Raw genomic sequence first — 18,088 nt, 5'->3', positions numbered from 1 at the left:
AGAGAACGATAACCTGACCACCAAGGTAAACAAATGTCTGTTGTTGCTGTCGCACGTTAATACGAAGCTGGATGCGTTGGCAGCATAGTTGTTTTAACAACCAGGTACGTCGTCAAACAACCCGATCAACGTTAAGTTAGTTGAATCACTTCTGCAGCCCGTGAAATGCCAATGTGGACTCCTTGGGGGACCGCTGCCGAGATAAAAATTTTATGGAAGCAACGGTTGATAGATTTGGAAGATACACGGTCACAATCGTTTCAATAAACAAGGTGAATCTCTAGATAATCGATCACTTTTTGACGTAGGACTACGTCTAACCGCACTATATCGAGATACATTCTGAGGAAACTAAAAACCAAGATGTAACGTCGGAATGAAAGATTTCAAACGGTAATACTGATGTAACCACATGATGGAACACAATAATCAATATGTCGTTGGATTGATAAAATGATGGACAATTTTGTGATTCTTCATATATCATTGTTACTTAATTGTTAAACAGTGAAAATTGATGAAAAGTTTCAAGGTCGTATTTTTACGAACAATGTACCAATCACATGCGAGCACTCCTGGCACAAACTTCATGAGTGGACACCAACTGCCTGCTATAACAACCTCTATTCAGTGGCAAAAAAAAAATTTGACAGAATCTCCCCGTCCCAACAGGTCAACTAATATTTGCTTCTATGAGCCTAGACTATTTTGATGTCTTGAAAGTAAAGCTTTTTCGGAAAGTTCGTAACAACCTCCTTTATCAGACAATCAAACGATCTGTTGTGAGAATGTTATTAAAACTGATGTCTTGAAGGAAAACATGCTGACACAGGCAACAGTACTGCACCGAGACATGTATGAGAAGACGGTCGCTCGTCGTCAGTGCAGTAGCACTCGATTGCCATTTGTGTGCAGTCAAGCCAAGTGGAAACAATGTAGCTGCTGTCGACGTACAGTGGTGCGTGTTCGCACACTACGCTGTGCGACCGGGGATAAAATAATTCTGTACGCAACAGTATATCACGATGTTGGATGTTGCATCCATGATGAACGGATTTTGACCAACAATGCTTTGATCGAACGACGACGGTTGCCAAAGCATGTGATACAATAATTGACATATCATTGTACATTGTACATTGTACGATGAACAGTAAATTAGTAAAAAGTTCAGTTGAAATCCACTTCTTCTAGTTCAGTTTCGCAGCTTTCAACCAATCACGAGCTCGCTTTATATAGCTGCAACAGATGTTTTCTCATCGTTTTATAGTGCTTATTACTACCCCTGAACAGATTTCAAACACCGATGTCTTAATCGACAGGTAGAATATTGCGAAAGATTCTTATATAATAATTAAAATATCTCTCCAACAAAAGTTGTGTTAACATTCTACTAATCAGAAGCTTACTACCCCGTTGCTCGTTTCCTTTTGGTTGTCGTGACGAGTAGATGGCATTTGATCTGCAACCGTGTGATTTTCATACCCATGTTTAATGATAAAAACTTCTTTCGAATTCCTAAAATAAGAAGTTGCATTGGGTTGCTGTCTTTTTGAATTCTACACTCTGTTTTTCTCAGATTTATTTAAATGACCAACTAAAGGCTATTGAAAAGACAATGGAAAACCAATTTGCTTCGTAAAGATTTTTAAACAGATAGTTCAGATAGCTCGTTTAAGCTGTACTGATGGTTATATTTGCCAGTTAAATAAATTTAATTCAATATGATAACCCTAGTTGCATTACGCGGTTGTGGTATAGAGAAAACCCAAATTATATGCATCTTGACGTTAGGTTTTAAACATTCATATTCGAATTCTATTTTTCAATTACAAAAATATCCTCATCCTCATAAATTCCAATGTCAATTTTAAAATTTTTGTGAATATAGGTTTTCCACTAAAAACTGCAACTCTTTATCGTCACTTCTCCAACGAACTTGTAAATTGATTTTTTTATGTGACTTCTTTGCTAAGCAGTTGTAAAAAACTGACAATGATACTGCTTTGAAATCGGTGAGTGAGCTAGCTTTCACAAGCGCAATTGAAGATGAAAGGAAGTTTGCTTTCTACTAAATCGTTCTTAATTAAGACCTATATAAAAAATTGCATTTTCGCATGTTGAAGAAATTTGACTGCATTAGGATGAAAGGTATTCATCAATGTTAAAAACAGTATTTTTTACATCTTAAATATATGTCTGCAAATAAATAATCTAAATTATTTTTAAAAATAAACGCTTTTCTTTTTATGACTTTCTGGTTGCATATGACCTTAACAATATGTGGCCACCAATGAACTAGTTTTAGGATTGTAAGTTGTTAGAGGTGTCGTTTGATGGATTTAGGCTCAATAATCTAAAGGTATCCGGAACGCAACGTCCGCATGAAGCCTTCAACGACCTAGACACTTGATATGACCCTTCCGAGTAATTAGAGGTATAGCACGGTATTAAGTACTGCTTTGATCAATTCTATTTCGGTTTCGGTTTCGGCAACATAATGGACAATTTGCCTTTCTCTTGGTGGTTGTTGAGTTTGAATTGTTTAAAAGCAAAACAAGAAAACTATAAATTATGATTTAACATAATCGCTCGTTGTTGGCTTATGTGTGCCAAAGTCAAACCGTGTCGAAAGTGAAACGTGGTCAAATCGTACAAAGTCTGAATTCTCTAAATGAAATATAAAACTATCGTTGTCCTACGTCAAACATGCGGTCGCGTCTTGGATACCACCATCGTACTATTTGATCGTGAATTCCTTCCGAAATGCTCCTGGACAGGAGCCACCCGCACTTTCGGTGATAATGAACCGAAGAGACTAGAAATGTCAAAATCGTAAAGTGATTCGAGGCAACTTGTTGCAGTTTCGTTTTTCTACGATTCATTTGCAACTGTTTTTCAAATATATTCTAAATACGGCCGTCCTATGAATTTGACGAGCAAAAACACATATTTCAGTTTTAATCAATATCACATATTTTTTATTTTTTTTTGCATCTCTTATTTTACAGGTAGAGTATGTACTTGTTATACAGGTTATGAGTTATTTTGCCGGCAGAGTATGATGTAATGGTACAACAAACGTTTCTTCGTGAACTTGTGTAGCAACTAACTTACAAACTCCAGATTATAATAAGACTCTTGGTCATAGAAATCATCAACTTCAACAGCTTGGAAATCAATTTCTTGATATAAATCGGCATTTATTTGCTGATCTGCTACTGATTGCACAGTACTAGTGCGTAGTTTGATTTTACTGTCTCAGACAAAACGTGTTCAAAATTTCGTAACTTTCTTCGTTAACAGCTACCCTTTAAAATGTTTTGCCACTTTTCCATTCTATCCATTGTTTTTTTTTTTGTTTTTGTCTCGGAATTTATGTTGTTTATTATTGGAAACGATATGCATTTCAAAATCGTAAACATTCACGTATACCTTACTTAGCTTAAAGCTACAGGGCTTAAAAGCTCTAAAGCATAGCTTTATACACCCATAATGGGTCTATTTCACGGCTTCAATTCTACAGTGCTTATTCGCATTTGAAAATATTCTATACAGCTAATATGCACTCAAATGCTGTTATGCGTTTTTATATGGCTTAAAATAGTGCTTGATGGTTACCTGGGCGGTAAAGTGAAAAGCATTTAATTGTCTGATAGGTTCTACGTTTTATACAACGTATAATTTTCAATTGTGGTTTCCCAAATTCTTGAAAGACTAGGAATAGTTTTTAGAAATTATCCAAATGTGTTGCTAGATTAGTCGCACGGGCATGCAAAATCGCAAATTCGTAAATGAATTAAACGACATACAAAATGGCAAAATGATATTGCGACATTCGCTGGCGATCATCACTGTTAGCTGCAACTGTTCATGTTCAGGAAATTCCTCGCAATTTGAACTGAATCTGTGTGAAATCTCGATGCCGGATTCTTATGGTTTTTCTAAAGCTCACTTATTGGGAAGTCATCGAGGAATTCCTTTCATGTTCAAAGACTGAATCAGACAACAGCTTCGCCATTTTGATTTCTTTATATTTTCGCACGGAGAGTTCACGCAATACTTCATTTTGCTTGACGTTGCCAAGTTGACGTAGATGCTACGAGATAAAACATAGTATGCATGTGATTTTCACGTAGATATTATGATTGTCACATAAATCATGCAAAATGACAGAAAATGAATAAGTACAGATAATTTCACGTAACAATAACGTGAAAAATATTTTAAGTTCAACTTAAAATTCGAAAGTTTTATTTGTTTTTTTTTTTTTTTTTTGACGTTGACTAACGTCTATATCGAAGTTAGGCCCCTGAATTTAAAAATCTAGTAATTCAACCAGGGAAAACCAGAGAAAAGTGGTCAGGTTTTGAGCGCTTATTTTGCAGTCATCTATAATCAGGTTTTCGAGGTTTTGGCATCAATCGATCAGAAATTCTTTTACGGTTAAATTTATGTAACAAAAACAAACTATTGTTTGAGATACACTATTGAAAAATTGGTAATTAATATCGATTGTCTAAATCATACCGCGCAGCCAATCACTACCTCTCTTCCCAAGCACAGTCGACACTAACGGATACAATCGATCTGACTTTGTTGTTATTGTTGTCACTTTCTGTTTCCGATGTTTATGCTGCTGCTAGCGGAAAAAACCTTGCAAATATGCATCTTTTTGTTGGTGTTAATTTTACGACAGCGGCCGGCGCCTCATCATTCTGATTCCAAAACCGCACCAGTGACATGCGGACGCTAGGTGATAGCAGCTGAAAGGAGGAAATACAAAATAGTACCGGTCATCTCGTGCCGGTTTCACCCGTAATGCTGGTGGCTTTAGTAGTAAATGGCTACTGCAAAACACTTAAATGGCTGGAATTCTGGACGGACTAACCAGGAAACTATAATCGGCAACTGGCACCTTTTGGTGCCTCTAAATTTTGTTACAGAAGCGGCAAATTGAATTTTCTGTTTTACCAAATGATGCTGCTAGCGGAAAAAACCTTGCAAAAATGCATGTTTGTGTTGGTGTTAATATTATGACAGCGGCCGGCGCAGCTTTCAAGAAACATTTGTCTCTTCCATTCCATAATTTGCGTAGCCCATCCCTCTTTTAATTTATCTGACGAAGCCTTGGTATAAAACGTACCGTTCGAACATTTCACCCCATCAGTTTCATTACTAAACCGTACCGGCTACATACGGACGCTATCTCGAAAGAATTCTGGACGGACTGACCAAAAACATGGATATATTCGGCACCTGGCCCCTTTTGGTGCCTCGAAATTTTGTTACAGAAGCGGCTAATTGAATTTTCTGTTTTATTACAAAATGCTGCTGCTAGCGGAAAAAACCTTGCAAATATGCATCTTTTTGTTGGTGTTAATTTTACGACAGCGGCCGGCGCCCCATCATTCTGATTCCAAAACCGCACCAGTGACATGCGGACGCTAGGTGATAGCAGCTGAAAGGAGGAAATGCAATATAGTACCGGTCATCTCGTGCCGGTTTCACCCGTAATGCTGGTGGCTTTAGTAGTAAATGGCTACTGCAAAACACTTAAATGGCTGGAATTCTGGACGGACTAACCAGGAAACTATAATCGGCAACTGGCACCTTTTGGTGCCTCTAAATTTTGTTACAGAAGCGGCAAATTGAATTTTCTGTTTTACCAAATGATGCTGCTAGCGGAAAAAACCTTGCAAAAATGCATGTTTGTGTTGGTGTTAATATTATGACAGCGGCCGGCGCAGCTTTCAAGAAACATTTGTCTCTTCCATTCCATAATTTGCGTAGCCCATCCCTCTTTTAATTTATCTGACGAAGCCTTGGTATAAAACGTACCGTTCGAACATTTCACCCCATCAGTTTCATTACTAAACCGTACCGGCTACATACGGACGCTATCTTGAAAGAATTCTGGACGGACTGACCAAAAACATGGATATATTCGGCACCTGGCCCCTTTTGGTGCCTCGAAATTTTGTTACAGAAGCGGCTAATTGAATTTTCTGTTTTATTACAAAATGCTGCTGCTAGCGGAAAAAACCTTGCAAATATGCATCTTTTTGTTGGTGTTAATTTTACGACAGCGGCCGGCGCCCCATCATTCTGATTCCAAAACCGCACCAGTGACATGCGGACGCTAGGTGATAGCAGCTGAAAGGAGGAAATACAAAATAGTACCGGTCATCTCGTGCCGGTTTCACCCGTAATGCTGGTGGCTTTAGTAGTAAATGGCTACTGCAAAACACTTAAATGGCTGGAATTCTGGACGGACTAACCAGGAAACTATAATCGGCAACTGGCACCTTTTGGTGCCTCGAAATTTTGGTACAGAAGCGGCTAATTGAATTTTCTGTTTTACCAAATGATGCTGCTAGCGGAAAAAAGTAGGAGGGTGGTATTCAAGACACGACCGCATGACGTTGACTACCGTATTCTTAAAAAAAAATATTCCATTGAAGCAAATAGTAGAGGGAATTGCAACGCTTCTTTAACAAAACTTCTGTAACAAAATTTCGTGGCTCCAAAAGGTACCAGTTTCCGATTATTCTCGTCCAGAATTCCAGCCATTTTAGTATTTTGCAGTAGCCATTTATTACTAACAGCCACCAGCATAACGGGTGAAACCGGCACGAAATGACCGGTACTATTTTTTTAAGAATACGGTAGTCAACGTCATGCGGTCGTGTCTTGAATGCCACCCTCCTACTTTTTTTTTTAATCTGAATGTTATTCTGACTACTTACATTGCGTTTTCTCCAATATAAAATTATCTGGAGCAGCTCTGGCGTTCTTTGTACGCCATATTTACCATTTTTATGTATACTAAAAATTCACGTAAATTCCGTCGTCAGAAACGTCACACCACAACCGCACTAACACTAAAAAAGTCGAAACACACAAATACCAACGCGCTGAAAATATTCACATTATAATTTGACCGATTGTACGTGGATTGACAATGAATCGTACGTGAAGTTCAGGTAAGGGGCCGTACAATAATTACGTAAGCAAATAGGGGGAGAGGGGGGGGGCATTTTCTTACGCTATCTTACAGGGGAGGGAGGGGGTAAATTGATTATCTTACGTAAGAAAAACATTGTTAATGGAGCTATTCAGAAAATCATGTTCATGAAAGTGTGGACGGTAAAATTCATACAAAGAAAATTACGGAAGGACGATAAGGACAGAAGAGGAAACGAAGTATTATGCTTGCTTCAAGATAATAAAACTATAATAAAACCCTATAATATCTATATATAGTATATGTAGTAAGATCCCAGCTGGTCTCGAGGTACGATGCTGGCCTAACAAGCCAGTCGTCGTAGGTTCGAGTCTCGGCTCGAGAGAGACTGTTAGTGTCAATAAGATCGTAGCACTAGCCCCGCAATTGTCCTTTACACTTAACAGTTGGCTGCGAAGTCTGTGTATAATGAACAGAAGGTCGAGTTCCGATACGGAATGTAGCACCAAGGCTGTGCTGTTGTGTAGTAAGATCTTACTAACGGGGAGGGGGGGGGGGTGTATCAAAAAATCTTACGATGTCTTACAATGGGGGGAGGGGGGATTGAAAAAGTGGAAAAATATGCTTACGTAATTATTGAACAGCCCCAAAACGTTACTAATGTCACGTAAAATGGCAGATTTTCTTAAGGTAAGTCACTTACGCGATTTTTCAGGTGGATTTTACGTGCCTATTTTTCAAAATGTAAAATTTCGAAGCTTTGTAACCATATATTACCAAGTTTCAATCCAATCAGTTTACTTTATTCAATAAGTAAACTGTTTGAGAGAATTATTCTTAACCGAATGATGTCACACATCAACGAAAATTCAATTTTTGCAAATGAACAGTTTGGATTTCGCCATGGGCATTCCACAACTCATCAATTGCTCAGAGTTACTAATATGATACGAGCTAACAAATCTGAAGGTTATTCCACTGGAGCTGCTCTTTTAGACATAGAAAAAGCATTCGACTGTGTTTGGCATAAAGGTTTGATTGCGAAATTGCAAACTTTTAATTTTCCAATTTTCCTAATCAAAATTTTGAAAAATTATCTTACTGATCGAACTCTGCAGGTTGTATATCAAAATTCAAAATCTGATAGATTTCCTGTCAGAGCAGGTGTGCCTCAAGGTTCTGTCTTAGACCCAGTCCTGTATAACATATTCACTTCAGATCTTCCTGATTTGCCTCCAGGATGCACAAAGTCATTGTTCTGCGATGACACAAGCATTTCCGTAAGAGGAAAAAGCCTCCGTGTTATATGCAGTCGATTGCAGAAAAGTTCAGATATTTTTTCTTCCTACTTGCAAAAGTGTAAAATCTCTCCGAATGCTTCTAAAACTCAAATGATAATTTTTCCTCATAAGCCTAGGGCTTCTTTCCTCAAGCCAAACAATAATCACGTTGTCAAGATGAATGGGGTTATTTTAAGTTGGTCTAACACGGTTAAGTACTTGGGACTTATTTACGATAAAAAACTTATTTTCAAAGAGCACATTGAGAGTATACAAGCCAAGTGCATCAAATATACGAGATGTTTATATCCTCTCATTAACAGGAATTCTAAACTTTGTTTAAAGAACAAACTTTTGATTTACAAACAAATTTTCAGACCAGCAATGCTTTATGCTATACCGATCTGGTCAAGTTGCTGTTCAACAAGGAAGAAAACGCTCCAAAGGATTCAGAATAAAATTCTGAAAATGATTTTGAAGCGTCCTCCTTGGTTTGGTACACTCGAATTACATAGACTTACTGGTGTTGAACCATTAGAAGCTATGTCAAATAAAATTATTAACAATTTTCGACAAAAATCGTTGCAATCCTCAATTGCTACGATAAGCTCTCTTTATAGCCGAAAAATTAGCATTTAAGTTAGTTGTAAGTTTACATTCCTTTCTTGACAAGTAGGTTTAAATCCCTACGAATGATTTTTTTTTATTCACGCTTATTTTCCGTCGGCCTAGTTCCGCCACTGTTGTGGCCAATCACCGACGCCCAGGGAGACGACTCAACACCCAGGACCCTAACTCACGACCCGTTTATTAACGGACCGGCGCCAACGGCTCTACTTCCTCATGCGATGGAAGGCGTGATCCCAGAGATTTTTCGCCTCAGAAAATCTCCCGGTGTCGGCTAGGATTGAATCTAGACCAGTGGGGTTGGTTGTGAGTGGATCACGCCACCTCACAACCATCGACACCTATGTCGTCGGTGGGATTCGAACCCAGGCGTCGAGCGTAGTTGGCGGAGACGTTACCAACCACACTAGGCCCCCGCTCCTACGAATGATAAGTCCTAATTGCGAAAGCAAACAAATCCTAACAATTAAAATTACAAATTACTAACAGTGTTGAGAAGTCACCATTTGTGATTGGACACACATACTCATTATTTACTAATAATTATCATAAATACTTAAGCTACTAAAAAATCCCCCTATTAATTAAAAAGAAAATCTAAAAAGAAATGAGTTTCATTGAATAAAGTACTCATTGAACTTTCAATGCAATTTAGTCAGGTCAACCTGTTGCATATTCAATATTTTTTTTACTGCAATCATGCATATGTGTTTGTGCCTCTGTTCATCAAACGCTTCTGACAGTTTGCGTGACTTGCACTTAGTACGGCTTACTACATTGGTTTGGTTGTTTTTTTCTCTTCGTGCAAGCACGACTTACTTTTTGTGGTATCGTTTTGCTCACTCGCAGGAGATAAGATTATAACTGTTGAACAAAATAATAAGCTCTGAAGTGCTGGATTCATTCATTCCAGAGGTCAACTACGATCAGTGAAGAACAGAACGAAAAATGGTATCATCTAACGCAAATCAATTACGCTACGATGGCCGTGTGGTAATTGTGACCGGAGCTGGAGCAGGTCTCGGCCGTGAATATGCTCTACTGTTTGGTTCCCGAGGGGCAAAGGTTGTTGTCAATGATTTAGGTGGCAATTTCCATGGTCAGGGTAAATCAAATGCTGCCGATAAAGTTGTTGACGAGATCCGGGCTGCCGGTGGAACTGCCGTTGCTGATTACAATTCTGTCGTGGATGGTGACAAAATCATTCAAACGGCGATGGAAGCTTTCGGTCGCGTTGATATATTGATCAACAATGCAGGAATATTGCGTGACAAAAGCCTGGCACGTATTTCGGATGAAGACTGGAACCTAATTCAGGATGTGCATCTGAAGGGAAGCTTTCTTACGACCCGTGCTGTGTGGCCAATTATGAAGAAACAAAACTACGGTCGAATTATTATGACCTCTAGCAATTCGGGAGTATACGGTAATTTCGGGCAGGCCAACTATAGTGCTGCCAAGCTGGGATTAGTGGGACTTGCAAACACTGTAGCTATAGAAGGTGCGAAAAATAACATCCATTGTAACGTGATAGTCCCGACTGCTGCGTCGAGGATGACCGAAGGCATTTTACCGGAGATTCTGTTCAATGAATTAAGTAAGCATACTTGTTCTGTTTTTTATAATCAGATCTAAATTCGTGCTTTATCACTACGTGACATACACGAATATGATCTTGAAGCTAATCAGAATATTCCTTACGTTGAGCCATATCTTTCCATATTTACAGAACCCAAACTGATAGCCCCGGTGGTGGCCTATCTATGCCACGAATCCTGTGAGGACACTGGTGCCATCATCGAAAGTGCCGCTGGCTGGGCTACGAAGGTACATTTTGTTCGCGGAAAAGGTTCCATTTTGCGGACATCTATTGACGAGGTTGTGACACCCGAATACGTTAAAACGGTTTGGCATCAAGTAACAGATATGTCAAATGCGAAACATTTGAATGCCATCGGGGAGGCCAGTCTCTCTTTAGTTGATGTTTTGGAAAAACTAAGAGAAGGGAAAAATGCGGAGAACTCTGTAACTGAGACGTACAAGTTTAACTTCAAAGATGTTATCCTATATGCTCTTGGAGTAGGAGCGACCGTGTCCAACGAAAGTGACTTACGCTTCCTCTACGAAAACCATCCGGACTTTTCCGTCATCCCGACTTTCTTTATATTGCCCGGATTGCTTTCGGTTATGGGATCGAATTTAACTGCCACGGCTATTCCTCATGCGAGCTTTGATTTGACCAACGTAAAAATAATTATTAGCAAACGAGATTGCAATTTAGTGAAATGTTTTTCTTTACTAGATCTTACATGGTGAACAGTACATTGAATTATTTGATTCGGTTCCCACGGATGGCATCTTGACTACCACCACTAGTGTAATTGACGTTCTGGACAAAAAATCTGGTGCGTTAGTAATCACACAATCGGATTCGTACGATGAAAACGGTACATTGATCGCTCGTGGCCAAAGCAGTACATTTGTTGTTGGTGCTGGAAATTTCAATGGTAAATCCAAAGCAAGTCCCAATGTGAAAGCACTAGTTGCGAACCCTAAGCGATCACCGGATGCTTCAGTCCAGATCAAAACCACTCGAAATCAAGCTGCCTTATATCGTCTTTCCGGTGATCTGAACCCACTTCATATCGATCCGGGATTTTCGGCTATCGCCGGCTACAAGACACCGATTCTACACGGCCTATGTTCGATGGGAATATCTGTGAAGGCAGTTTTGAATCAGTACGGCGCTGATGATTCGAATCTTTTCAAGGCAGCAAAGGTGCGCTTCTCTAAACCAGTTCTGCCAAGTCAAACTCTTCGTGTTGATATGTGGAAGGAGCCAAACAATCGGGTTTGTTTCCGCACGGTCGTGGTTGAAACGAATACAGAGGTGCTGTCTGGTGAGTATAAATTTTGTCTTACCTTTTTTTTTCATGTGTATTCTGAAACTTGATTGCTCATATCAGATACGTGACAAAATCATCTGTAATATATTATCTCAACAGCAAATGTCGCATATCATTTTGAGCATGCACCTATAAAATTAAAAAAAGTCTTGTTTTTCGATCATACATATATTATTCTGCATGAATTTTTGTGAAGGCAGCTGCAACGAAAATTGCAGAAATGTGTATCTGGACATTTCGACTGAAACGAAAAAAAAGCGTAGACTGATAAGATTGTTTCAATTGTATTGTGCCGTAATCTTTGTTTATTTGTCAGGTTATTTTTGGAAAAGGCCTGGAAAAATATTACTCGTTGTACTGTTAAGATCAGCGCACATTTCAAAATCAGATTATTTCAGATTATCAGATCCTTGTAGAAAGGACAAAATGAAAACTATCATACATATATGGTATTACAGGAGCTTCAACGAGAGTCGACTCGTCTTCTGTAAATTGAAAAAAAAAGTCTGGTCAAATTATCATCATCACGTCTTATGTGCCAGTTTTCATGATTGAATAAGAAATGCATACAATGTAGGCAAGTTAAATGGGAAATGAAACATATCGTTGAATAATACCACAGAATTAATATCTTTGATAAAAATGTTAGTCGGATTCTAACAAAATATTGATACTAGTCCAACATAAAAAATTTTGAAGTATTACTTCTTATTTGAGGAAGAGTTCAGAAACACATAAATAAACGAATGCGTTGAGAATGTGTTGCTTTACTGAAGAATAGTTTCATTTTTGACTTCAATTAAAAAAAAAACCTCTACATGTTTCGAGAAATTTAGTCAGCTCAGTGTGTTAGTTGAAACATTGTTTGCTCTAGCGCTTGCCGACTCAATGCTGACGAGCAAGAGATATGTTAATAGTAATGGCACGCATACGGGGTACCTTCCCCGAGGTTTTACCAAACATGGCATGGCATTAAAAAAGTACACTGGAAGGAAGAAAGAGGATATTCCAGTGATTATAGTTCAAATGAAAATTACCGCTTCTAACAAAGGAAAAGTTCATATGATCAGAACTGGTACACTTACTTGAGAGGGCATAGGTAAAGTCCATCCAACACGCTCACTATTACAAATATAATCAAATCTTTTCATTCTGTACTGTATTATTCATTCGTGATACCGGTTCATACATTCTACGATGAACTTGCAGTAAACGAAATTGTAGAACTCTTTTCCATACTGTAAGTTCAAGGTGATAAAATTTGCAAAGTCTGTTTGCAAAAGCAGTTGCATTTGCTAAAACATTGGGTCGAAATATCGGTGAGTGTATACAGTGGATTGTGGAAAATTTAGCCACCCTCGACAAAAGGGAATCCTATCTTATCTCAGTCCGGATTACACAACGTTTCATGCTGCTAATAATCATATTGGTAGGTTGATAGGAACGATACCGCTCATAAATCGCGACTGTGGTATGATACAGCGTTTATTCAAATAAAAATAACATTTTGGCACCAAAGGTTGACTTTTAGACTTTGCCACTTATTGCTTTCCTCTTCAATATCGGTATCAGTTATATGTTTGCCACTTGGAAGCTTCGAGCTTGTAAGTAAGTCAATCAGTTGACAGAAATAATACACGGTGCAAGTCACTCTTTCCAGTGTGAATAGGTTTAAGTATGTACTGCCGCTCATGACAGTCCATATTAATTTTATTCCTAATTATTTCATTCGTTTTTCAGGCGCATACGTTGACTTCAAAAAGATAATTGTAAAACCAAACATGACAGCTGGACAAAGCCTGCAAAGCGACGCGCTGTTCACCGCAATCAAGGAACGCATCGCGGAAAACGAAGCCAAGGCTAAAGCTATCAATGCTGTTTTCCTATACAAAATTACCGACGCTGGAAAAGTGGTCAAGGAGTGGGGTACGTTCTACAAATTTTGCAGTCCTAATTAACAACAGTGATGATATTCACTAACTAATAACAAACTTTGTATATTTTTTCAGTACTTGATTTAAAATCACCCAAAGTATATGAAGGTCCAGTGCAAGGCAAGGCCGACACCACAATGACTATTTCCGATGGCGACTTTGTTGATTTGGCAATGGGCAAACTGCAACCACAGGCAGCATTCATGAAGGGTAAGCTGAAGATCACCGGCAATATTATGCTAGCACAGAAACTGGCGCCGCTGTTGAAGACAGAGGCGAAGCTCTAAGGAGATGTTGTATAAGTCAACTATTTTTTAAAAAAAAAGAATACATTCTGTACATTAATAAAATGGTGAAGTGAGATAAATGTTCAAAACTTTTATATACAAATATTAGTTTTTTTTGCATGCAAAAAACGTATTGAACTTACACTAAGCAGATGATTTTTACTTCCAACATGGGAGCTTGGGGCAATATATGGTTCTGTTGAAAATCAGGAATGGCGTTTTTTAACATGAAAGAAAAGGACCTTGGATTGTTCAGAAAAGTATGAAGTGGTTAATGACTACTGTAACAGTGGAAAATAATTACTCACTGGTGTCGAATTTTGAAGAAACTCTTGAAACGTGATATATTAGATTATTATCTAGATCATTTGTAGAAATAGGTACTCACTTTCAGTTATTTTTACTAAAAAGTCCAACCCAAAAAAAATCGTTTAATGATATTAAGTTTGTTTCTCTTCAGGTGAAGAGGGAGTCAATTCAGCTTATTATAGGTTGTATACCATTACAATACTATAGCTTTGTTTCTTATGTCGAACTCATTTTTACGACGGTGATAACACCGATCCTGTAGCTCAAAAACGAGAACCCAAACGAAGCTACACTCAATTGCCATTTTTTTGTACGGTATTTGTTTTTGTTGTTGGTGTTTTCAAACTTTCGGGGGCAGTCCGGGATAGAAAAAGTGTAGTTTTAGTGTAGTCCGGAAAAAACAGCTACGAGCGAAAGTGTAAATCTGGTGTAGCTATACTGTGTTTGAGATAAATTTGAGATCATTTTATTTGTGGCCTCTTCGTTTTTTGGAAAGATTCTTCAGACATATTGAGGACATGTTGAGAATACTTCAAGAAGAAGGATTATTTGTTTTATCTTGTTAGCAGAGGTACTTTCAAGTTTTTGTAGGATAAATTTGAAATAATTTTTCATAAGCTTTGTTCTAACTTTTTCACGCACCTTCAACTAAGCTCACAGCTAAAAACGGATTAAGTTTCGTCATATCTGTAAAACCACTTTTAGCTAAATTTGGAATCAATTTCTGCTTTGTTTTTTTTTTTTTTTATTTAGTAGCGTCTCCAACCATTAGGTTGAATTTGAATATTTTTTCTTTGGACTTTTCATCTCGTTAGAATTACCTACTATATTTCAACCAAACTTAGGATCATTTTGATTTTTGGTTTCGACTGGTTTTTAAAATTATGTTTTCTTTTTTAGACTAAACTCAGAACCTTTCTTTTTGTTTTGAGAAGATTTTTGGCCGGTTCAAGGGAAAATTATTATTCTTTCCTTTTCAATTTACCTTGCCTTTGATGCGTTTTTAGATTTTTGTTTTTTTTTTTTTTGTTTTAGAACGCGTCACTTCAAGTTCAAGTTATATTCAATATTTTTTTCTTTTCGACTTCTGCCGGATTCTAGGGTAGTTTTTCTGCATAAACTTTTGTATATGGTTTCTTTCAACTTTTGAGAGACGTTTTAAGTTTTTTGGCCTTCTCCTGATGCTGCTGATTTTTTTTTGGATTTCCCTGTCTTTCTAAGAACTTGTTGAACTAGAACAGAAAACACTTATTTTACTTTCTGTTTATAATGGTTTCAGTCAATTTGCTTGTCGAAACGTTTTCATGTATTTTGGGTTAAATTTGGTTTAGTTGTTTTTTCTCCAATCTTTTTCTAACTTGTAGAATTATTTTTATCTTTCCAGCTTCTACAAAAGCCTTCAGCTATATTGAGATAACTGCTGAATATTTTATTTTTATGAATTATGTTTTGAAAATTTTCTGTTTGATTTCAATTTTTTTACTAGAAGTTATTTTAAAGTAGATTTGGTAGTCTATTGTGTTATATTTCTCGAGTTTAGAGTGCTTATATTCCTTTTAGTTTGTTCTAAACTATAAAGGCGTTTTTCAGCTGGTTTGAAGAGAAGTTATTAAATTTTTTGCATCAACCAATATGGATGAGATCAACATTTCAGCTTTTTTTTTAGTAAAAATTTCCAGTAACATTGGAAATCTAAAAACAAATTGATTCGTCTCTTTCAACTACGGAACCATTTACAGCAAAATTCAGAATCTATTTCTTCTGGTGTGTTTCTCAGCACTGTTAGGCTAAGTTCTGACAAAGCTCATTTTATTCATGGCGTTTCTGGTCTAGATGCTGAATCTGAAATTATTTTTGTTATTCTTTTGCTGGCATTATTTATGTCTTATCCCTAAATGAAGTACAAAAAGAAACGTTTTTCATTTTTTAGTAAAAAAATGTCCACGTGAACACTGAGGAGGGGGAGGAGTGTTTCATCAATGTCCACGAGGGGGAATTATTTCGTTTTTGCGGTGGTATTGCACCTGCACTACACTTTGTTGCACCGCTTGTACCTGAATAAAACTAAGGGATCATCCATTAATGACATAGCATACAAGGGGTGAGGAGAGGGGGGGGATTAGCAGTTTTGTTACGAAATGTGATGAGGGGGAGGGTGGGGGGTCAAGCCAAGCAAAGAAGAAACTAATAAAAAATTGGATTACTATAGGGAAGGGGAGATGCCAGAAAAACTTTAAAAAAGGTTACGTCTCTCATGTATAACGCACGTAAAAGCAACATCAGTATCAGCGGGATCCGTGACACCTGTCAGTTCGTAAAATGGTCTATCTGGTTTGATTGATTGTTTTCTTTCACTCAGGCCTATGAAGCGACGCCATCTTTCCATGACCGAAAAACAACAAGCAACACTATAGATCATTGCACACAAAAAATAACCTCACTTTTTGACATTTCCTACGGGTTTGTTTACAATTACAGTTTTTTCCATTCTTCGTTCAGTGATAGGAGTGAAAATGAATGATACGAGTACGAAAAAGATCGAACAACTCTCCGCCTATGCGAATTCGTTACAACCAGGCAGTAAAGCAATTTTTAACAACACACTCCCGCACAGAGTTGCCAATAAAATTTTCGATGTAACTGGAAAACGGCTGAAAAAAAACTGGAAAAAACTGGATCCCAAACAAAATTTAAAAGAAAGCAAAAAATGATTTTGAGAGCGCTTTTCTGTTATGGGGATTAAATCCAGTTTCAGTTTTGAATACAGCAACTAAAGAAATAACTCTCCACAAAAAAAAACTCATTATAATCAGAGCTGTTTTGTTTCGGGCTTACATTTTGTTAAAACTATGGATTGTAAAATTTCCTCTAACAGCAAAATTTAAAATTTCGCAATCAATCTATCTCGAAATTCAGAAAATATAGCTTTTCCATGTACTTTTATCTTTAACAAAAGTATTAACGCAACATTCCCTTATATCAGTGAAGTTTAAATTTCAATTTTTTCTGACTTCGCTATCTTTTGGTATCTAATTCTTCTAACAATTTTTTAACTGCTACGCAACAGAAAATAAATAGAAGATTTTTTTATAGTCTGGTATCTCTTCGTTTGGTTTAATCTCAACTATGTCATGCAGTCTTTTAGTTGACCGTGTTTCGTGCGAGAAGATAGAATACTGAAAATGCTGTTAAGAATTGTCATAATAATTTATCAATCTACAAAATTTACGTTTTAAAAATATTTTCGAAAACCAATCGGAGCTTGAGTGAATGAAAAACTGGATAAAACTGGCAAATATCTGAAAAAACTGGAAGATTTTGGGAATAAACTGTTTGACTGGATCACTTGAAAAAAAAAACTGGAGGAATCCAGTTTAAACTGGAACATTGGCAACCCTGCTCCCGCATTTTCACTCGAGCCGAAAATTTTACAAGTCCACGTAAACAAACCCGCGTGGGTTCGTAATGAGAATGGAGCCAAAAAATGTCACCAACAACCCAGTTCATAAGCATAGGTGCGTCTAAGGCCTGCTCTCACCCCTCTCACCCAGAGAAAGGTGCCAAAGCTGAACCATTAACATAATGAAAAGTCGATGAAGAAAGTCGATCAAAGCAGATATTAGGAATATCTACAAACCGTTTTGAGCTTGTAAATGATTCGCTTTTTATGGCGAGATTATCGACTACAATATTGGAAAAATGATTTTGGAGAAAGTGGTCCAGTCTGAGAAATATTTTTCGATTATTTTCTACCATGCAATTGCTTGCGGTAAATATA

At 37.5% G+C, this 18,088-nt stretch overlaps 1 protein-coding gene across 4 annotated transcripts; it reads left to right on the top strand.

Annotated features, from left to right (window-relative positions):
• Window positions 1-9,628: 9,628 nt before the first annotated feature.
• LOC129732899 (peroxisomal multifunctional enzyme type 2-like) lies at window positions 9,629-14,214 on the top strand. 4 transcript variants are annotated; one of them, XM_055694298.1, is made up of 5 exons: window positions 9,629-10,471; window positions 10,604-11,118; window positions 11,177-11,774; window positions 13,521-13,706; window positions 13,790-14,214. In XM_055694298.1, exons 1-5 carry the CDS (start codon window positions 9,823-9,825, stop codon window positions 13,999-14,001), a joined length of 2,160 nt encoding a protein of 719 aa, XP_055550273.1. In that variant the 5' UTR covers window positions 9,629-9,822; the 3' UTR covers window positions 14,002-14,214. The 4 variants fall into 4 exon arrangements, with proteins under 4 accessions (XP_055550273.1, XP_055550274.1, XP_055550275.1 ...); XM_055694299.1 differs by lacking the exons at window positions 9,629-10,471; window positions 10,604-11,118; window positions 11,177-11,774 and adding an exon at window positions 12,929-13,209; XM_055694300.1 differs by lacking the exons at window positions 9,629-10,471; window positions 10,604-11,118; window positions 11,177-11,774 and adding an exon at window positions 12,930-13,099.
• The last annotated feature ends 3,874 nt before the right edge of the window (window positions 14,215-18,088 follow it).

This window comes from Wyeomyia smithii, chromosome 3, assembly GCF_029784165.1.
Source record: "Wyeomyia smithii strain HCP4-BCI-WySm-NY-G18 chromosome 3, ASM2978416v1, whole genome shotgun sequence".
Classification (NCBI taxonomy): domain Eukaryota; kingdom Metazoa; phylum Arthropoda; class Insecta; order Diptera; family Culicidae; genus Wyeomyia; species Wyeomyia smithii.
The sequence above is the reverse complement of the archived record's forward strand: the minus strand, read 5'-3'. Positions and strand labels throughout refer to the sequence as shown.